At 34.6% G+C, this 16,257-nt stretch overlaps 2 protein-coding genes across 6 annotated transcripts; both read left to right on the top strand.

Annotated features, from left to right (window-relative positions):
- The first annotated feature begins 1,457 nt into the window (after nt 1-1,457).
- LOC105110359 (plastid division protein CDP1, chloroplastic-like) lies at nt 1,458-7,739 on the top strand. 4 transcript variants are annotated; one of them, XM_011005374.1, is made up of 12 exons: nt 1,458-2,043; nt 2,253-2,366; nt 2,478-2,615; nt 2,928-3,032; nt 3,126-3,248; nt 3,574-3,942; nt 4,023-4,118; nt 4,297-4,416; nt 5,339-5,404; nt 5,489-6,274; nt 6,846-7,036; nt 7,374-7,739. In XM_011005374.1, exons 1-12 carry the CDS (start codon nt 1,714-1,716, stop codon nt 7,453-7,455), a joined length of 2,520 nt encoding a protein of 839 aa, XP_011003676.1. In that variant the 5' UTR covers nt 1,458-1,713; the 3' UTR covers nt 7,456-7,739. The 4 variants fall into 4 exon arrangements, with proteins under 4 accessions (XP_011003676.1, XP_011003677.1, XP_011003678.1 ...); XM_011005376.1 differs by having other exon boundaries at nt 1,954-2,043; nt 2,237-2,366; XM_011005375.1 differs by lacking the exon at nt 3,126-3,248.
- A 2,731-nt stretch (nt 7,740-10,470) lies between these two features.
- On the top strand, nt 10,471-14,946 carry LOC105110360 (succinyl-CoA ligase [ADP-forming] subunit alpha-2, mitochondrial-like). Of its 2 annotated transcripts, XM_011005380.1 has the most exons (8): nt 10,471-10,808; nt 10,978-11,187; nt 11,486-11,656; nt 11,970-12,093; nt 12,816-12,877; nt 13,690-13,771; nt 14,509-14,653; nt 14,787-14,946. In XM_011005380.1, the coding sequence occupies exons 1-7, from the start codon at nt 10,476-10,478 to the stop codon at nt 14,646-14,648; spliced, it is 1,122 nt and encodes a 373-aa protein (XP_011003682.1). In that variant the 5' UTR covers nt 10,471-10,475; the 3' UTR covers nt 14,649-14,653; nt 14,787-14,946. The 2 variants fall into 2 exon arrangements, with proteins under 2 accessions (XP_011003682.1, XP_011003681.1); XM_011005379.1 differs by having other exon boundaries at nt 10,472-10,808; nt 14,509-14,930.
- The last annotated feature ends 1,311 nt before the right edge of the window (nt 14,947-16,257 follow it).

Below are 16,257 nucleotides of genomic sequence, written 5' to 3' on the forward strand. Positions count from 1 at the left end.
TAATCCAATTTTACTTAATAAATAAATAACTATTAGGTGATGTCGCATGCACCTCGTCAAGGATACAAGTAACTCTTACTTGCTGACACATGCAAAGCAGTTTTCAATTATTTTTTAAATAAAATATTAATTTACATTTATAAAATTACCCAATTATTCCTGATTTTGCATGAGAGTTACAAAAAAAACCACGAATAAAACCAAAAGTACCCTAGCCTCCCCCATTGTTATTGACAAAGATAATTTTTTAAAGGCACATATATAATTGACTAATACAAAAACAATAAATGTAAAACTCAAAAAGACCTTGCACCCAAATACATATATGTTCTATAGTATTTTTGTGTCCGAAACACAGGAGAAAGAAAAGCAAGTAATTGCTGTTTCTTGTGCACTGTTCACTAAAAATACAATTAGCTTGAACAGTGGAGCTGGCTACAATATTCGTTAAACAATGTATTGAGCTCCATTGTTCCGGTCCGAAGTTCAACTTGTATTGAACCGAGTCCGACCTAGTAAGATAAAAAATAAAAATTATTTTTTATTTTTTACTTGTGTTTTATTAAAAAAACTAGTGTCTAATGTTATTCAATGACATTATATAAATTATATAGAAATTACTTGATGACATGGCATTTGCAGAATTTAATCGCAATTTTAATTTTATTTTTGATTATATTTTACCTGATGTTATTGTACGTTTAATAAACCAAAAAAAATGTGGTCCTTATCGGATATATTTCATACGTGGTGAAATTGTAGATAGTTCAATGAAATAACAAAAAATATTTTATATAAAGTATTATTTAATTTATGATATAATAAGAATATTTAAATTTACAATATTTAAATTAAAAACCACCGATATTAATATATATTTTTTAAAAATTATTTTATAACCTCAGTTTCAAAAATATTATTAAGAAAAAATATTAAATTATTTTTTATTCAACCTCAATTTCAAGTAGAATTTTAACCAAACATATATAAATACCAAATCAACCCTAACAAAAAAAACTCTTTATAAAACAACGTTTTTCAAATCACCATTACAATAATTATCAAAATATTACTTTAAATAACTTATTTTAATTGAATAATTAAGTTCGAAACTAATATATTTATGGAAAGATAAGTTTACTTTCTTTATTATAAATTATTAATTTTAAGAATTTAAATTAATTTTAAAAATTTAAATTTACCCGGACACTCACGTCAAAAACTCAACTCAGGTCATGCTTTGAGTCAATCGGTAATTGGATGGAATTGTTAGGCTCGGCTGAAGTTCAAAGACTCGACTTTCCACGCTTTCACTTCAGCCCAACGATTATAGTTGCAAAATGCTTTCTCTTCAGCCCAATACATTTGGGCCACGAAGCAGCCTGGACCCACACAAACCAGAAAAGCAAAACACCACCAAGGCCCTGTATGGATTAAGATTAACAAAAAGAGGACGAAATCGCACAAAAAGCTGCAGAAACTTAAACAAAGCAACGGTTCTCCAAATCCCACTGCCTCATTTGTCTAATCTATTTCTCTCATATTTAACGAACAAATCTCAATTCAATTGACAAAATCAAAGCCCATAATCTCTCCCCTCCTTCCTCCAAAATTTCAAGCGTCTTTACCATCATCTCCAATGTAGCAGCAGCAGCTGCTGCACTAAGCCACTATTAGCAGCTGCAGCTTTTCATGGTTTAGCAAGAAGGAAAAATGGCAGCGTCTAATTTGAATCCGACTCCGACAATTCTTTCTTCCTTTTCTTCTTCTCGTTGCTGTTACTGTTATTTATATCGAAATCCAGAAGTCAGTTTTAACAGAAACAGCGATTGTCCAAAACGCTCTCTGCTTTCTTCTGGTTTTGTTAAAAAAGCTGCTTCCTCCTCCTCCTTTGGAATTGGAGTATCTGTTTCTAGGGTTTCGAGAAAGAGTGATTTCGAATCCAACAACAGCAAGTGGATTTTGAATGCCACTACTGATACTGGCATTCTTGACATTGCCGCTGCTACAGCCACTGTTGAAATCCCCGTCACTTGTTATCAGGTTAGACGAACACAGTAAAGCTCTCTTTAGTTGGTGTTTTTGTTTTGTTGAGCTTTTAGATCTCGAAAATAACAGAGAAGTGAAAGTTGTTTATCTGGAACAGATTTTTTAGTCCCATTTCAAGGGTTAAGATTATGTTTCGCTCTTCTTGTTTGTAGGGTTTTTGTTTATTTTATTGAGTCACGGTCTGCAGTTGAATGAATTGGCAGGTTGTTGGTGTTCCTGATAAGGCAGAGAAGGATGAGATTGTTAAGTCGGTGATGCAATTGAAAAATGCTCAAGTGGAAGAGGGTTATACCATGGATGCTGTTATGTCTCGGCAGGTGGGGAATCGAGATCGGAACTCGTGATTTTTCTGATTTGCAAAAACAATTGTTGACATGGGAAGGAAATTTTGGATTTTGTGATCTCTTACGTGGCTTTTTCGATATCAGGATCTCCTAATGGATGTAAGGGATAAGCTTCTTTTTGAACCAGAATATGCTGGGAATGTGAGGGAGAAGATCCCACCTAAATCCTCTCTGCGAATCCCATGGGCCTGGTTGTCTGGTGCCCTTTGCCTGCTTCAAGAGGTACAAGTCTCTGATGTCTTATCAAATATTCTGGAATCGGCATCACAGTTTTTAAACGAGGATTGTCTATTAGAAGAGACCAGATTGCTGTTTTGCATAGACTTTAAGCTCGCTAGTAGTTGCACTTGATACTGTTCATGGTTTTCTGCTGTGCATCTTCCTTTGAAAAATTGCTTTACTGAATGATCACTATCCTTCTTGTCGGCATTGTTCCAATGTGGACATTTTCTTACTAGTATTAAGCACTGTCTTTCCTAGCAGCAGGATTTGGTCTTAGCATAACATGGCAGGATCTTTATTTCTCTGATACAGGTTGGGGAAGAAAAGCTGGTGCTGGATATTGGTCGAGCAGCTCTCCAGCACCCAGATGCCAAGCCATATTCTCATGATGTGCTTCTATCCATGGCATTGGCAGAGGTAAGAGAAATCATTGAGGAGGTCAGATTGTTGTGATTTTCAAGTAGCAGGGTTGTTATCCCCCCTTTTCTCATCATAGGTGCTTTCTTGAAGTGTGCAATTGCGAAGATTGGTTTTGAGAGGAACAAAGTGTCCCTCGGATTTGAAGCTCTTGCTCGTGCCCAGTGTCTTCTTAGGTGTAAAATCTCACTTGGCAAGATGGCATTACTATCCCAGGTCATGATTCTGTGACTTTCTCCCTTGCAATTGAGGATCTGTCTGATGCTTGCTGAATTCTTTTTATTATGGTATCTCTTTTTGCTTGCGCCCAAGATGGTGCTTGTGATTGAGTCAATCTGAATTTTATCATTGGTCATGAAGCAGAGCAAATAAATAATCCATGATTGATAGAAGTTTTAGGACACCTTGTTATCGCACTTGACAGTGCTAGAATTTTTACAAAGTGCTCCAGACAACAAATTTTATGTCCCACTTGTCTCATGCTGTGGAGTATTTTTCATTATCCACTGTCCGATGTAAATTTGTTGGGTTTTGTGTGTAGATAGAAGAATCTCTGGAGGAGCTTGCACCTGCCTGCACATTGGAATTATTAGGCATGCTGCCCTCTCCTGAAAATGCAGAACGGAGACGAGGAGCGATTGCTGCCCTGCGTGAATTGCTGAGGCAGGGCCTTGATGTGGAAACATCATGCAGAGTCCAAGATTGGCCATGTTTTCTGAGCCAAGCACTTAACAGACTCATGGCTACAGAAATAGTTGATCTCCTTCCTTGGGATGATTTAGCCCTTGTGCGCAAGAATAAGAAATCACTTGAGTCACAGAATCAAAGGGTTGTGATCGATTTCAATTGTTTCTACATGGTGATTTTAGCTCATATTGCTCTTGGTTTTTCTAGCAAGCAAACAGAATTGGTATAAATCCTAGATTACGCCTTTTATTCTGTTCAGACAGTTTCCTGTCTTGCCTATCTCGATTGCTTTCTGTTTGCTAGGTCAACAAAGCAAAAACTATATGTGAGTGTTTGATGGCATCAGAGAGTATTAATCTAAAATTTGAAGAAGCTTTCTGCTTGTTTCTGCTCGGTCAGGTATATTTTGAGCTCCCTTCGTATTAGCATGCAGTTTCATTAGCATATTTTGGATTGCTTATTGTGGATTTTACTGGTCTGTCATTCATATGCATCCTCCTCTTCTTCTACCCAGCCCCCTGCCTTTCATTAATGGCACAGCTCTATTATAACACTACAGTTGTCTTTTAACTTTCAGGGCAATCAAGACCAGGCAGTTGAAAAGCTTTGGCAGATAGAATCAAGTTCAAATCCTGCTACAAGGAGTCTGGTCCCAGGAAAGGATATTAAAGATGTCTCTGGTGCAAAACCATCATTGGTATGCCTTTTTATTCTGTCCTTGTGAGCTGTACATCGCCACATGCATGCATTTGAAGCATCAGGTGGAGAGCGCAACTAGGAAGGCCCAAGTGAACTCTAGACATAGGTGTTGTCATTTCCCCCCCTACAATGGTCGTACCTTCTGTCAAATTAATTTAGCTTATGTTAATATGGTATGGTATATTTTACCTTCTGTCAATGTTAGAGGGGATATGAGGGAATTCGAGCTCCATATTCACAAGGGGCTTGCCTATATGTTATATCAGCTATTGAGTACATCCAACCCAATATCATATACATTTGTGCTGGATTCTTTAACGTGGTATCTCAGCTTGCCCATTATGTTATGCATCCTTTGTTATTGTTTCCCTACCTGGTATTCTTTTATATTATCACCGTCTTCTAATTTGCTGGATTCATGCTGTTTACATTCAGGAGACTGTTGAATAATCTGTTAGTGGCCTCATGTAATGTCCTTTTACATCTACCAATTTAAGATGTCCCTTGCATCTGCCAGTATAAGCTTTAGGCTGGATGGTATTAAAACCACATTGGTTGTGCCTCAGATTCTACATGCAAGCCTTCTTTTGGTTATTTGTGGTCAATTTAGTATATTGTTGTTGGACTTGTGCTTAGAAGGGGGTGTCAGAGGACTGGTTACATAGGGTGTAAGACAAGGACCCTGTTGGTACATTAAAATCCTACCAGTTGGCCATGCTATCTCAAAATGTTTAGTTTCACTATAGAAAATCCTAACTATTGGAGATCTCTCTTGCATGTTCATTTTAGCCTTTCCCCTTCACAGTTTCAGAACCAGTGATATGATTAAGTAAGGTTGTGCACTAGGTGATTCTTCTGATCATCACGATTCTCGAATGTTGATGCTTTCTCATGTCAGAATGCCTGCTGAACTTTACCAGGAAACATGGCTGAAGGATTCTGTGCTTGCTATCTTTTCAGATACTAGAGACTGCAGTCCTTCTTTGGTAAGAATCATATCTATGAAACACAAAATGAATGTAATCTCTTGCATTGGTGGGAACTGTTGTTACAAATATACTTTTCAACAGGTGAGCTTTTTTGGTGGTGAAAGGAGAGCTGTTGCAAGCAAGAAAAGTAGAATAGCTGCACAAGCCACTGCTCCTGTATCCCATCGACCACTGTCTGACATTGCAATGAAACGAATGGATGCTGGGGAAACAATTCCACATATGAACTCTTCTCAACACTTCAGGTCTGCTGTCAAGCAATTAGCTCCAACTGATCTGCAAAGCTCATTGATATTGACCAAGAATGCCAGTGGAAGCAATGTGAATGAACCATCAGTTCAATTGAAGAGAGATCTTGGTGTTTACAATAGAGGAACTTGGAAAAGTTGGTTAGAACGTGAAGATCTGGTTGCAAAAATTAGTTTTGTTGGAGTATTAGGGTGTATTGTGTTTATTACTTTTAAACTGTCAGGCATGAATGTGGGAAGGATGAGAATTGCATCTAGATTAACCTCTGATAGAACTAGTATGGGCACCAGTACCCTTGCCTGGACAACAGATTCTTCTCTTGATCGCAATGTTCACCCTGTTTATATTAGTCAAAGTGGTATTTTTAGCAGATTGAGAAATCTGTTGTCCATGATTAAAGTGCAGTTTGGAAACCGATCATATGCTAAAAGATTGCAAGGTTCGAGGCTTGCTGCTAGTATATCATCTTCTATTGCAACAATATCTAGGAAGCAAATGCCTGTTGAAGAAGCTGAAGCTCTCGTTAAGCATTGGCAAGCAATTAAAGCCAAAGCTCTGGGTCCTGGCCACCAAGTTCACAGCCTCTCTGAAGTCCTTGATGAGTCCATGCTTGCCCAGGTAAAACATATTTGTTGTGGTAACATATCCAATCATTAACCTGCCTCTCTAATCTTGTTAAGCTGAACAAGTGGCTTTGAAGATGCAATTCAGTTTTTGGTTCATCTGATTACAGTAACTTGCCCAGCTAAGTGACATTTCAAATAGCAAAAACATAATTCACTTTCCTTGTTTTATAACAGCTAATCAATCAGGTTATTCATTGTTGTAGTTGAATGCAGTGTAGATAATTTGTTGCGTACTTGTGGCCCGAACCAAAGATTTCAATTGTGGTTTCAACATTAATTTCAGTAAAGAATGAATATTATCAAAATTTAGCCTCCATTCTAGGATATCATTTGCAGAACAATCTAATACCGAGTTTGAGAAAATATTAAATTGGCAATAATTAAGTAGACTACTGATATTTTGTTTGATTGTCAAGCTGTGTAGATACAGGTTCTCTGTATTTTTGTGCATGATGTAAGGGAATACATTGCCAGAGTAACTATAAATTCTCACTTCCTGTGTCTTTCCTAGATGTTCAAACTGTTGAGAAATTGCTTGCTTTGTTTGGGTTTTTGATCCACAGTGGCAAGCTTTAGCTGATGCAGCAAAAGCCCAGTCCTCTTATTGGAGATTTGTTTTGCTGCAACTGTCCATTCTTCAAGCTCATATTTTCTCGGATGGATATGGTGTTGAGATTGCAGAAGTCGAAGCTCTCCTTGAGGAAGCAGCAGAGCTGGTTGATGAATCTCTGCAGAAGAACCCGAACTATTACAGGTCAGTATATCCATGTTGCACATCAGTTCTGAAATACTCGTGAGTCTCGACTTCAATGAACATGTAGAATTCTCTTGACTCCTCCACATAAAGAACAATAAAAAAAAAGATATTCAAGAATCAGTCATAAACGAATCATGTAGTTCACGAATCAGTCATAAACGAATCTTGGTATGCCTAGTAGTGTTTCTGCATAATTCGCCTATTCCTTTTATCCTTTTCAAACTTTTAACCAAATCCGCTAACAGGGAAGTCTCAATATTACTCTGAAGCCTGAATTCCGGAGTATATTGCTCTAATACTTTCCTAGTATTTTTGTGCATAATATCCATTGCAGCACCTACAAGATTCTCTATGTTCTAAAAAGGCGAGATGATGGATCATGGAGGTTCTGCCGAGGTGATATTCAAACAACATGATGATGCCTTGAGTCGTGGAAATTACTAGCTAGCAAGTGATGACTTCTATTGACCTGCTAACACATATCTTCTCCATCTTCAACTTCAACTAACGCAGAAGACCAGCAAGATTGTAATTGGTTAGGGTGGCAATGACTTTTAGGCAAACAAGATAGATTCAACGTTGGGGGTGAGTTGGCTGCAGTGGATGCTTACATGATAAATTAATTTTTTTTTTTTAATTTACTCGTACCTTCATTTTTCTAACAAAGTAAGGGTTCACCGTCCATGAACTTGTTGAGAAATTATTTGTTGAATTCGATTATGATCTTTATCTTTATGGAAATTGGGTTTCTGGGATCTAAAAGCACGGATTTTTCACTAGAGATGATTGAAAAAATAACTCGCCGCTCACCTTAAAGAAAAATAAAATACAAAAGCAAACAGTTCCTGAGAGAAAAAATAAAAAAAATCCGAGCACGGGCTTGAGCTTTTTTATGAAGGCTAGATACATGGTCCTGACTCAACAACGCTTGCTCTTATTTTTTTCTACCCCTTTCCATTAATTATTTCTATTTAAATATTAATTAATTTTTTTTATATTTTTTTTAGTTGTGTGATGCTTTGGAGGGATTATCTGGATTTTCTTTCTTATATTTTATATGAATTAACTATATTAAAGTTTTTACAAAAATAAAAAACAATTGTTATTAGTAAAAATATTTAGCTGCTAAGATAAAATGAATGAAGATATTTAAAGTAAAAATACCTGTTAATGCAAAATATTTTTTAGTGCATCTATCTTTTATTCCTACTATAAATATTAAATTCATATTTTAATATTTAATTAGTGTTAATTTTTTTATTTATTATTTATCAGTTCATATTTTTCTTAGATTATAAATTTTATAAATAATAAAGATCTTTTTATTTCTTGATTAAAAAAAATTATGATACATGAAATGATATTCATAATATATATTAAATATTAAAATTAATAATAATATAATAATCATAATTATAAAACTCATACTAGCTTGAGAGGGTCAATCTAAAACCTGACTGTTTTGGGATTTAATTGACCCTAAATCCAAATTAATTTGAATTTAAGAGAAAATAGAGAAAAAATTGAATTGACTAACTTGATAAAAAACCTTGGTCAGCTATGTTCCAGTCAGCCTATGATAGAAAACTCATTGACATGGTTTGGTTTTCTTTTATTTATCCAAATGACATCATTTTCATTCTTTTAAAAAGAAATTACTTTAACTCAAGTCATGAGCCGATCCCTTTACCTTGTGACTCAAGTCTTGTCTCAAAATAAGTTTTAAAATTATTATAATAATATTTTTTATTTTTATATATCTTAGTTGAATAATTTTAGAAAAGCTTTCTACATGTATATTTTAGAGGTAAGAAATAATAAATATTGTCTCTAGAAGGCATGTTTCTTCGATACCTCATATTCTAAAAATACAAAAAATTATTTTGAAATTATATGAGGGACAAAAATTTTTTTATGTCTCTTTACGTGCTTCATCAACCAAATATATTTTATGTTCATGTTATCTTTATCTTTTCTATCCCGATATAGTAACAAAAACTTAACTTTTTTATTAGATAAATGACTTGCGTTACATTGTAGGCCGAGTCAATTTTTTCATAACATAAAAAAAAATGATGCTCAAATAATGATAACGCTTAAAAAAAAAAACAAGAAAAATCTGAGACTCATGATATTGATTCAAATATGTTCAATAAGCTTATTTAATTTAAAAATATGATTATAAAAAAGCAAATGACAATAAAAAAATAAAAAACAAATAATAACTAATAAAAAAAATAAATGTTTGCTATTATTATAAAAAAAATACTCTTTATTTTTAAAAGGTATCAAAATTTTATTTAATAATAAAATAAAAAATAAATGAGAACGGGATAACTTTGTAGAAAGAAAAATTAAAAAAAAAATGAAGCTTAATTACTGGTAAATAAAACACTAAAGGATAAATAAATAAAAATCAACTTTAAAAAGAATTAAAAAAACCTAATTATAATTAACATGTCAAACTTGCGACCCACTTATAAGGTCAAGATAACTCCATACAATAAAAATAAATAAAATAATAAAAGTCAACTATTATATAAACTAGATAATGAAAGTTAAAATTTAAAAAAATCAATTCAAAAAATTCAAAAAAACCTGAGTCAATTAACTAAGGTTAATTTAACTAATTCGAGATCTAAGATATGAAATTGAGATAATTTTAAAAAACAAAAGCTATAAAAATCACTCAATAATCTAATGTTAAAAAATCTGAGTCAAATCAAACTAATTTTAAAAATTCATTACCTGTTATGTAACCGGGATATATCAGGGTACCTTATAAAAGACAAATTTATAAAAATTATAAAATAAAATTCTCAATCAATCAAAATTAAAAGAAATAAATAATAATAAAAAGAATAAAAACCAAATCTAATATAAAAACATAAATAATATAAAATAATTATTGATAAAATAAAAAATAAAAAATCAAGAAAATATAAAAAAGTACTATAAAAATTAAGAATAAATATAATAGATGAAAAATAATTAAAAACAATGAAATAAAAATAATTTAAATTTTATAAATTACTTTAAATCAAATAAATAATAATGAAAAAATAAAGATAAAATTAAAAATTAAAAAGTCACTTTCAAAAATTAAAAGGTTACTTTCAAAAATTAAAAATAAAGAATGAGAAAAGAAAAAAAAAACATCACTTGCACCAGAACAAGGTCCGTTCCTTACACATGCCGCCCTGGCATGAATAGGTCATCAAGTAGATTCCAATTCTGCTCTACATGCTGATGTTTGGCCGCCGGTAACGGTGCAGGCGCCACCCAAAGTAGAAGGACAATCTACGCTCTCACGAGTTCACTTTTTCGTAAATAATATTTATATTTATTAAAATATTAAAAACTATTTTGACTCCTTATTTTCACTTCATTTGTTGTTACTGTAGTGGAAAAAACATCAATAGTCAATACTCTGGCCATGTACGGTAAACAATGGTTTTTTTTTAAAATTAGTTTTAATTTAATTACCAGCTTTTTCGCTCTCCAACTCAGTGAGCAGAACCTTTTTCTCCAAAATCCGATGACTCGTCAAGCCGTCGCGAAACTACTCGGCTCGATCGCGTCACGCAAGCCTTCCTCCACCCCTTCTCTCTTCAACCTCTCACGGTCGCAGACTCGCTATTATGCGGCACCTCCACCACCACCACCTGCGGTTTTCGTAGACAAAAACACTCGCGTGATTTGCCAAGGCATCACTGGAAAAAACGGCACTTTCCACACCGAACAAGCCATCGAGTACGGCACTAAAATGGTACAGCAAATTTCTTATGCATTTCTTATTTTTATAATTATAATTCAAATTTAATTTTTATTATTTTTGATAATTTAATTTTTGATATTTGGAAAATTGTTACATAGAAGAGAGACGTGGCGGTGAGCAAATCTTAAAGTGCGGTTTGTTTGATTGTTTGGTGAGGTAGGTAGGAGGTGTCACGCCAAAGAAGGGAGGGACGGAGCACTTAGGGCTTCCGGTTTTCAACACAGTGGCGGAAGCAAAGGCGGAAACCAAGGCTAATGCTTCTGTCATTTATGTTCCTCCGCCATTTGCTGCGGCCGCAATTTTGGAGGCAATGGAAGCTGAATTGGATCTTGTTGTGTGCATTACTGAAGGAATTCCTCAGCATGATATGGTAAAATTGATTTTTTTTTTTAATTTTGGAAATGAAATTACATTAGTTCAGCGATATGGTGATTTATCGTTTGGAAGTCTGATAATTTGGTTGGCTGTGTTCAAATTTGTTTAACTCGAACTATTTTATTGTTAGTTTTATTAATGGTTTCTGGATAAATTAAATGTGGTAAATATACTGATTCATGGTTGGATTTTGAATCGACATGCAGTTGATTACTGGCTTGGTTTTTAGGTTTGTTTTTGTTTTTTCTTTGTTCTTCTGGAAGTGATTTTGAGATAATGTCGACAAATTTCAGGTACGTGTGAAGGCTGCTCTGAACAGGCAATCTAAAACTCGGTTGATTGGGCCAAACTGCCCTGGCATTATTAAACCAGGAGAATGTAAAATAGGTATAATGCCTGGTTACATCCATAAACCTGGTCGTATTGGAATTGTTTCTCGATCCGGTACTTTGACCTATGAAGCGGTAAGGCCTGATTTGATGTCATGATGATATGTTGATAAGATGTTAGTTTGGTTCGCTCTTTCAATTGATTGTTTGAAGAGTAAGACATTGTTTTCCTATAAAAAAAGTTTGTGTGTTTTCCCCAAGTACACCTTCAAATACACAAATTGCTTCCTTGAATATAAAATGAGAGTTTTATATGTCCATCTGCTTCGATTTTTAATCGATGTCATTGAGGCTTTGTGACTTCAGTAGTTTCTTTTTGTCATAAGCTACTTGTTATTTTATTTGTTTACGACCTTACAGGTGCAATTTTTTATTTTTACTTTTTTAGGTTTTCCAAACAACTGCTGTTGGCCTTGGACAATCCACTTGTGTTGGTATAGGAGGAGATCCTTTCAATGGAACAAACTTTGTTGATTGTATAGAGAAGTTCCTTGCAGATTCTCAAACAGAAGGTAAATTGTTCTCAGAAATATTTTCTTGCTTGCTTTAACTATTTGCAAATGAAGAATGTGGCAGAATTTGTTGCTAGGAACTTTCACACACATAAAAAGACACAAACTCATTTATGTTCATATCAACTGTGTCATTGAGCATGCTTTACTGTTGATGATTTAGAACTTGGCAGTTTAGGAGCTGAAGATATATACATTTTTTTTTTTTGTATTCTTTGTCTCCCCTGTTTGTTTGAGGTTTTTGCTCATTGCCCATGCTGTAGGAGCTGTTTGTGTGCAGAGACCTGAAGCACATTGTCTGAAAGTGTAACAATTTAGTCTCTTGATTAACCTTGCTGTTTTATTACTTAGATGCTTTGAAGTGTCCATGTTGTCAGTCTCTGTTTGCGGCCTCAAACTCTTAGATAAAGTTTTAGGGTAAAGTTATATGGTATCTGTATTTTGTATTTGTTTTCTTCGGAGAATGAGTTATCTCATTATTGATAAATGAGTTTCTCCAAAACCACCTTTCAGTTTCTACGTTCTTGATTTTCTATTTCTTTGCTTTTTTTGGGTGGGGGTGGTTACTGGTTACTTTCTCCACTTCTTTTTAATTTTTTCATTGTATTACTCTGTTTTTCCTTTATTTATGTTGATACTCCATGGATGTGTCAGAAAGAATTGCAGTAGATAGTGGACAAACAGGATATACATGTGAACTAGAATTGCGTTATGCATTTCAGGCATCATTCTTATAGGAGAGATAGGTGGGACTGCAGAAGAGGATGCTGCTGCATTAATAAAGGTAATGGCCATCTATTAATTGGTGGTTTCAGTTTGAACATGGATTTTGTATATATATTCAATTTTGTAACTGGATTACAACAAGTCCCTGTAAATTAATTATCTTATATTTTTGTAAAAAATTGATGGGAATATGGGATCTATTGGGTCATGAAATGCTATGAGTTCTTCTGTAGTTGACTTAAATTATATATATATATAGGTTGTCAGATTTGTTAGTTCGATTGTGTCTATTGTCCTTTAATTAAAGAAATGGTTATTTTTATTTTTATTACTAAAGCAAAACCTCTGTTAAGGGGGAGGAGAGACAAATTCCACATGCCTCTTTATTTTTGAAAGAACTGAGGTTGAACAGATCTAATGACTGAGATATCCTTTCACTCATATTTTTTGATTGATGATTCAGCCATTGCTTGTCCATGTTTCCCTGTCAGTTGATTTTATGATTTTTATTTGTGAGAATTGAATTGGGGTTGTTGATAATGTGTTTTAAAGAGTGCTAGTGACGTGAGTATATAAGTCTTTGATAAAGGTTATATAGTCAACAGTCTCGGTTTCTGTTCAAATGTGTTTGTGTCGAGTCTTTAAAGTTTTTGACTGCTATAATTTCAGAAAATCTCATGGGCATGCTTCATTATCAGAGAAAAAATAAATTATTGTGGACATTAGATAAGTCAACGTTTTATTATAAATTGTAGGGTATATAAGTTATTTCTTTGTAGATTGTATCTTAGGAGATTCTTGCTGCATTATTGCTACTGGATTTTTTTTGTTGTCTGTTTATATGTGATCAAATCGAATTCATTTGAACAGGAAAGTGGAACTGAGAAGCCTGTTGCGGCCTTCATTGCTGGACAAACAGCGCCACCAGGCCGTCGTATGGGACATGCTGGAGGTATAATGTTCTTGGTCGTGCACTTTATATTAATTTTATGCTTGCATTTTGTGTGCACATCTATGTGGGTTTGCATTCATAGAGATTGAAGTAGTAGCAGGGTGGCCTAAAAAATTCCAAGATGAATGTAGCGTCTTGCTGGGAGGTTTAAAGGGGTTTGAATTCATTGTGGTTCATTATTCTTAAATTTATGTTTCCCAAAAGGTGCTGAAGCTTTTGCACAACAAAATAATAATCCTATGTACAAGTTGTCAGTAGAAGATTGCAGGTTTTTCTATGATAATTAGCTCCAACTTTTTGAAATGGCTGCAGCATGGCACTGTAATGGGTCTTAACCTCAACAGATGGTGGGATTAACAAGAAGAGTTTAAACCATAGACTTTGCAAAATTGTGGAAATTTAAACTTTTGTGCAACTATAACATTCTAATGGCGACTTGAACATATGGGGGATGGAGATAATTCTACACATGGAGTCCTTTGAGGTTACTGTTTTATTGCAAAGAAATCTTAAAAAATGAGCAACAATTATTCTGCTTACTTTAATTAACTTTAGAGTATTTCTGGCTTATATATCGCTATCTTGAATTGAGGTCTTTATTAACCTGTATAGGTGATGATGCTAGCCTGAATGATAGATTTCTATTTGATTGTAAATTTTAACTTGTTATTTACTGGATGCCAAGTTCGCTCGGTACCCTATTGGCCTTGACATTTTTATTTTTGGTCTCTGTGCAGCTATTGTCTCAGGTGGAAAAGGTACCGCACAAGACAAAATCAAGACTCTAAGGGAAGCTGGAGTTACTGTGGTGGAGTCTCCTGCAAAAATTGGTGTTGCTATGCTCGATGTTTTTAAGCAGAGGGGTCTCGCAGATTAATTTAGGCAAGTTAAAAAAACAAAAGTTTGTCGTCTATTCTTGAAGAGAAGCGAATGCGCTAGTCAAATTCTTGATAATTTGGTGTGACCAAAAAAAGAAAAATCTTGATAGTTTTGGTGGTTGCCATCTTCCTCACAGCCAAGCATGTGACAGCGATGGGTTTATTACGAATAAAAGAAGATTTTTGTTCTGCCCTTTGAGAAATTTGCAGTGGGACAGAAGGTACGACATGGATTAATATCAAAAGATAATTGTATGTTATTGCTTCTATCATTGATGAAATTCTTTATTTATTTATTTATTTTCCATAGAAATCTGCGAAAGTTTTGTCCCTAATTTGCAGAACTGTCTCTGACATATTTCATCATCTATTGTCTCTCCAATCGATCGTTAATGCCCAAATATTTGCTTTAGGGATTTAGACCCTTCCAAACCAACAATGTACCCACCAATTATCATAGTAATCGTTGTTTTCCTACATGTTTCATATTTTCCTTCACTGCTTTTTAGGGATCTAAAAACTTATTCTACTGCTTGAGCAATTAGTGCCAGGAATCGGTATCCAATGCATATCAGAAATTTACTCCTACGAGGATTATAGTTGAGGATTAATAATATCTAAGATCCAAGTTGACGTTGAGATGAGTTTTGAAAGCGCATTGAGCATGAAAAAACTTTGATTTTGATGTGCTGAATTATTATTTTAATATACTGTATAACAAGTGTCGCCAATTTCTCTTGGTTAGGGATTGCATCAAGTTACTCTTTCACCCATCAAGCCTTTTTTTTTTCCCCAGTTTTGATTTAATAAACCATATAGCTTATTGTTGTTTAAAGAATCTGATTCCAGCCCCAGCACACCGCGGTTAATAAATGCAAGTTTCCTGGCTATAATTCCGATGTTATCGGTTCTTTCAATGGGTTGTTTTGCTTAGAAATCACTCAACATACTGGCTGTAAAAGTGTTGGCGTATGCAATCCATTTCTAGACCAGTATATCACCATTCCAATAACGTCCAAGAAAGAAAGGCACAGCATAAGTCTGGGTTTCGGAATCAGTGCTTTGAGCAAACAATACGAAGTAATTCAACTCTTCTGTTATGGAAAAAGTTACAAATGTTACAGTGCTGAAAGACACAATCGACACGGGACAGTGGAGAAGCGGTGGAAATGCTCCTAGCAAGGTTTGTCGGCTGGATAGATATGGTGGTGCCTTTTTGCATGGATCTTTGCATACAGTTCACTACTATTTAGGCCCATATGGGTTTATATGTGTTTTTGATTTTGAAAGTGAGCAGTCTAGGCAGTTTTCATTACCTCTACAATGTTCCGGTGACCGAGTTCGCGGGTTAACCGAGATAAGCACTTTTGGAGTCCATGGTGACCACTTGGTGCCGTTCTTGGAAGATGAGAGGTTCCCTCCTACGAAACAGGAAAACTTAGCTGCGTGACGATCCCGATGGTGCTGCTCTACCAATGTATGTGTTCTCATTGGGTGATGCCTGCTGGATTAGAGATCATAGCCTTTTTAAATTGTTTTTAATTCTTCTCATGTTCATGCAATCTGTAGTCCATTCAACCACATCTGGAAAAATCTTCTGTGTTTTTC

Source organism: Populus euphratica, unplaced genomic scaffold (genome assembly GCF_000495115.2).
Source record: "Populus euphratica unplaced genomic scaffold, PopEup_1.0 scaffold249.1, whole genome shotgun sequence".
Lineage (NCBI taxonomy): Eukaryota > Viridiplantae > Streptophyta > Magnoliopsida > Malpighiales > Salicaceae > Populus > Populus euphratica.

Bases quoted from the DNA above. Each gene is read 5' to 3' on its own strand.
- LOC105110360 (XM_011005380.1), top strand. From the start codon at position 10,476: ATGTACGGTAAACAATGGTTTTTTTTTAAAATTAGTTTTAATTTAATT. The intron at 11,188-11,485 runs GTAAAATTGATT...GACAAATTTCAG, and splicing joins GAATTCCTCAGCATGATATG to GTACGTGTGAAGGCTGCTCT. The intron at 12,094-12,815 runs GTAAATTGTTCT...TATGCATTTCAG, and splicing joins TGCAGATTCTCAAACAGAAG to GCATCATTCTTATAGGAGAG.
- LOC105110359 (XM_011005374.1), top strand. From the start codon at position 1,714: ATGGCAGCGTCTAATTTGAATCCGACTCCGACAATTCTTTCTTCCTTT. The intron at 4,417-5,338 runs GTATGCCTTTTT...GAACTTTACCAG, and splicing joins CTGGTGCAAAACCATCATTG to GAAACATGGCTGAAGGATTC. The intron at 5,405-5,488 runs GTAAGAATCATA...ACTTTTCAACAG, and splicing joins GAGACTGCAGTCCTTCTTTG to GTGAGCTTTTTTGGTGGTGA.